Source organism: Scardinius erythrophthalmus (assembly GCF_964197995.2).
Source record: "Scardinius erythrophthalmus genome assembly, chromosome: 1".
NCBI lineage: Eukaryota > Metazoa > Chordata > Actinopteri > Cypriniformes > Leuciscidae > Scardinius > Scardinius erythrophthalmus.
The window spans coordinates 51,078,303-51,083,950 of NC_138221.1; the positions used below are offsets into that span (position 1 = coordinate 51,078,303).

The following is a 5,648-nucleotide window of genomic DNA, read 5'->3' on the forward strand; positions in this document are numbered from 1 at the left end:
CCCTTAAAAATACAAAATAGAAAAAACATCATCGAATTAAAATTGCATTATTTTTTTTATTTATCTTTTCTGCCACACGATCAGCACCAGAGGGTTACTAAAGCAACCTTAAATTTGGGCGTTTGAAGGTTTAAATTAAATTTATATCTAGTAAAAAAAAAGAAAAGAAAAGTGAAATATATTCTGAAACATTTTGGTCAGGTACATTTATTTTCTCTGCAAATAAATGCACATAAAACCATGCACAGCTGAATGCCTGGGGATGGAGAAACTAACTGTGCTTGCTTTGGGAGTTTGATGCTTTTTTTCCAGGATAAATGATGTCAGAGACGCAGAGTCTCTAACACAAACTCAAATAAGTCAGAAACAGATGTGAGCGCACACAGCACCATGCTGCGAGACCTCTCTGGGTCTTCTGGTTAGCGCTAGACTGCTAATGCACTCGCTGGGTGATTTCGGCAAAGTGCCATTAAGATAAAGAGAGGAGGTTTGAACCCCCCACAGACAACAAACAGTCGTAACTATGTGGCAAAGGAAGGTTAAAAATTTGTGATCTTCCTGTTTTATTCAGAATCAACTGCAGTAATTATACTGAAGACTGAAATGTGCATCCTGTTTAACTGTGCATATTTGTTTGTGTATGTAAATTTTTGAGTCTCATTGCATTGTTAAACTTCACCGCTATAGTTTCTGTGTGCAAGCGTCTGTGCAGTAGGATAAGAGACTGAAGCCTACTTGGTTGCTAGGGGACATCTTTGCTTAAATTTTGTTGCTAGGCTGCCAATTCCCTCAGTTAAGTGGAAACATCTCCCCACTTTTCTGACCGTTCACCCTGCAACCTCCTCTTTCTCTATCCATGCATCTCATTCCTTTCCTCCATCTATTTTTTCCAACCAAAATAACCAGCCATCTGTCACTATGCATAAAGGTTGCCTGTTGCTAAGAAGTGTAGAGATCCGTGAGTTTCTAAATTTGTGAAATGCGCAGTATTTCAGCTACATGCTGGACTCATAGTCACATCAAGCCAGGAACTGCAAGAGAGAGCTCTAAGGAAGTTAGTAATGTGTGAAGTCCACTGAAACTGTGCATATGCAGCATATGTGTTTATGCTCTTAAGCTTCTTTCATATTAATCCATGCAATAAATGATGAAAAGCACAAGGCGAGTACACAAAGAAGGGTTGAAAAACATGGCAGTGCAGTCTTATTTATAGCAACAGCTGGGCTAATTGCATTCTAAACAATGATGGAATTTGACCACATTATAATACTGAAGGGTTTGGTGATTATAGTCTGTCTGTAAGTGACCTTTGCGCAAATTAATTAGGCACTTTTGTTAAACCAGCAAATCATTCTTACAGGCAGGTTGTCTGACAGGTAGAAAATAGATATTTACTTGGAAGTAGAATAATCCTATAATCCTGCTATTATATTTCAGTGCCTCAATTAATTAAAATACACTTTTTTTCTCTTTTTTTGGCAAAGAAAGTAAGAATTAATGGTGAGCGCAGAACAGCTTGACTTTCACAGAAAAGTTTGCTCTGGTTTTATCGACACTTCGTTTTTCATATCTTAATTTATCCCCATCTCTTCTCTCCCACGGTTTTCTCTGTCAGTATGACATTTGCCAGCCACCGCCCGTCCGCCCGCGCGCTCTCGACACACTCGCGCTGTCCTCGCTTTTTCAAAGTATTGTCACAGCTTCTCTGGAGAATACTGTACTCTGTGTAAATCAATCAAATAGACTTTGTTTGTTTCATATTCTTGTGATATTTGGAACTGCATTGGCTTGGTCTCTTGGGAAACCAGATGTCATTTTAACTTGTTCAAATCCTAATTATGGTCAGGTGGCCATTTACATGTTTTAGTTTTTAATTTACTATGCTTTATTTCTACTCTAAATGCAGCCATAAAATATATTCTTTCGAAAATTGCTTGTCCATACAATGCAATGCAATTGGGTTCAATGTTGTGTTGGGCCCCATTCATATTTATTGTATGGACAAAACACACACTCACACTCACACACAGACACAAAATATCTTTGTTTTCAACAGAAAAAAAGTCATACAGGTTTTGAATGACACGATGAGTATAATTTATTTTTGGGTGAACTATCTCTACTAAATATATTAAGTAAATATATTCTGCAGTATTAAATCATATTTGTCCTGATTAAACCAAGTCAAAATATAATTTAATTTATCAACATGGTCAAAACTTTGCTGAAACTGTGTACACAATCTTCTATTATGCCTTCTGTCATCTGATTGATAGTTTATACTACTTTTATTATCAAGTAAAAGGCCTTTTAGTATAATTGTAAACGTGTCTCTTTGCTGTTGTCACTAGTACAACTTCACATTTCAAGTTGACTTAACTTAAGATTTTAAGGCAGCACGAATATTTAAAGGGATAGTTCACCCAAAAATCCTATTATGACATTCTTCTTTCAGACGAATACAATCGGAGTTATATTAAAAAATGTCCTGGCTCTTCCCAGCTTGGTAATGGCAGTGAATGGCAGTTTCTGTTTTGAAGTCCATCAAAGTGCATCTATCCATGATAAAAGTGCTCCACACACGGCTCCGAGGAGTTAATTAAGGCCTTCTGAAGCGAAGCGATGCGTTTGTGTAAGAAAAATATCCAAAATTAAAACTTCATAAAGTAAAATAACTAGCTTCCGGCCAAACAAACATACGGATTCGACTCGCGACTTATGCGAGTATTGCGACGTACTGCTGATATTTACACTACGCCATGACGCACTACGCTACTTCTGACGTCACAAGTTACGTAAGTTGCGCTTTAGGCGTAAGTAGACTGCGTATTGCCGGAAGCTAGAATTTTACTTTGTAACGTGTTAAATATTAATATTTTCTTACACAAACTCATCGCTTGATGGAAAGATGCACTTTTATGGACTTCAAAACAGAAACGGCCATTCACTGCCATTATAAAGCTTGGAAGAGACAGGGCATTTTTTATTATAACTCCGATTGTATTCGTCTGAAAGAAAAATGTCATAAACACCTAAGATGACTTGAGGGTGAGTAAATCATGGGCTAATTTCCATTTCTGAGTGAACTATACCTTTAAAGTATTTGTGCTGCCTTAAAATCTTAAGTTTAGTCAACTTGAAATGTGAAGTTGTACTAGTGACATTTTATTAGAGGGTGAAAGCCTGATGTATCAAATATGATACTCAACAAAAAACAAAAATGCAAACTTTTTTTACTTTTAAATAATTCTTTCAAATATTTTGTTTAAAGTCTTTAAGTTCAATAAACTGTTCAATAATAATTATAAAAACTAATAGTAATCTTACTAATAGTTCATATATTTGGCTTTACAGGGTTAACAAAGTTATTGTGTTGTATGCTGCCATGCTTGATTTCCAAAGTTTTTTATTAAAAAAAAAAGTGCCATTGGCTTCACTCTAAAAACACTACAAAAAAGTGATGTCCATTGGTATAAACCCAGGGTCTGAAAAGGACAACATGAGACGGAAAGACTTCAAAAATCACCATAGGTAGGCCTACATCCAGCTCAAGGCGTGCATAGGCTTCTTGTGATTTTCCAGAACGATCAGGTTTGACATTTTTGACCACTGGATCAAATCCCATTGATTAGACTAGAGCATCCTCTATCTCTGACACAGAATGGTCTCCCTGGCGACATCCAGGCTGATCGCGCTCTCTCTCTCCCCCGGCCCCCACCCCCTCCCACAAGGACCACACGCACGCACGCACGCGCGGACACACACGCGCACGAAACCTGCGCGCAGATCTCAGCTGAGTTGCATTGGCTTTGCAAGTGCCTTGGGCGTTGATCGTGCTTGTAAAGACTACTTATTGACAGCCAAGTGTGAGAGAACGCAACAGAAACGGGGCACTTTTTTTATCCAATTTGCGTGTAAACTGAAGGCATGAACCATCCCAAATGATTTTAGGAGATACTTTTATTACTTTTTCTCCTGATAAAACTTGCCCGACTCAACAGGCAGTTGCAGAAAGTGAGTTGATGCCATAAGAGGCTCGATTGTCTTCAGCGTCAGTCTTCTGCGTCTCCGCTCAGGATGAACGTAACGTTTTTCAACCACACGGTGTTTACGCACGGCGTTCTGCTCAATCGCAGTCAAGAGCTCGCGGGGACTCTCGTTGACTGCTGCACGGGTAACGGGAGCGAGGTGACCGCAAACGACGGCGGCGGGTCTTTAGTTCTCGCTCACGACGAGCGCAAGCTGTTCGTTACGCGCGTGGTGCAGATCGCGGTGTTGTGCGTTCTTTCACTCACGGTGATGTTCGGGATCTTCTTTCTCGGGTGCAACCTCATGATCAAGTCCGAAAGTATGATTAACTTCCTTGTCAATGACCGGAGACCATCCAAAGACGTCGAGGCGGTGATGATCGGACTGAGTTAGCCACGGGTGTCACCTGTAACCGGCCTGCAACTAGCCTATTCTCAGATTGGGAGGCAGGAAGATATGCAACTTTTATGTTCACTCCCTTTGTGCTCTAGCTGGGAAGAAAAGGCCATGTGGATGAACTGTTCCTGAAACAAAGATGACAGAGATGCAGCTGCACGTTTACAAAATAAGAATGTATTTATTCATGTTTACGTATCTTTTTGTATTTGGGGTAATTTTGCTTGTGATTTTTTACAGTGAAGTGTTTACACGTTTTACCTCACAAAAAGCAGAGTATAGCTACCTACTGCATTATTTGTAAAAGAATGCGAACAATGACTATAGTGAGGGCACTCGACGGCTCGTCTTGAGAAATGCAAATTGTAGTAGCTTCTTTGGGCGCAAGAAAGTCCCTTATTTATAATATTGAACAATTTTGTCATAACAAAGTGACACACGATAACTTATGATTTATTGACGCACCCGCACAAACTTCGTCATAATGGAAAGCGCATGAGCTACGTGTTGTCATGGTTACTTCCTTGCCAGCGCAATTTAGCGACATGTAAAAATAATCGGTCTAACTTTTATTATTACTGAAAACCATATGTGAAACCTATATATACTTATATGAAAAAAAGTACATTTGCCAAGACCCTCTAAATCTTGTTTTGACTCCCTTTTGGGGGTGGGGGGTTCAAGCCTTATAATTGGAGAAATTCTGACTTCAACAAACCCACCACCACCCTGGTTTGTATTAGACAATCACTTTTAAAAGCATGTTGTTTTGTGAATGCTGACTTTTGTACCTTGAATCGCAGGTGTTTTGATTTCGAAGATGTCAAAATGTATTTTCCTCGGAGTTTAACTTGTGGCCGAGAGCACGTGAGGGGGGGATGCTCGTCTGGTGTGGCACTTGCACGTTTTCAAAAGACTTCTTCCCTGATCGCAGCGGCTGACGTCTCTCCCTCTGCATGCGCGCTGCTCGCTGTGTGTCGGACACTTTCTAAGTAACACCTCAATGAAGCATGGAGTATTTTGTAATATTGACTTGCAAACATGAAATTGTGCAGCATGCTTTGAATAAACTTGTTTAAAACATTGCACTGCATTTTGTTTATTTCTCTCCAATGGTCAGCCACATGCAGTCTACACATGCAGAACAGTGTAAGTGAAATAACTGGCCAATTTTGCTCCATTAAAAAAAAAAATCTATAAAAAAGGTAGGCTATTCTTCATGC

At 39.4% G+C, this 5,648-nt stretch overlaps 1 protein-coding gene across 1 annotated transcript; it reads left to right on the forward strand.

Annotated features, from left to right (window-relative positions):
- Nucleotides 1-4,077: 4,077 nt before the first annotated feature.
- rprml (reprimo-like) lies at nt 4,078-4,422 on the forward strand (the record flags this gene model as incomplete). The annotated part of the gene is made up of 1 exon (XM_081374583.1): nt 4,078-4,422. One exon carries the CDS (start codon nt 4,078-4,080, stop codon nt 4,420-4,422), a length of 345 nt encoding a protein of 114 aa, XP_081230709.1.
- Nucleotides 4,423-5,648: the final 1,226 nt, after the last annotated feature.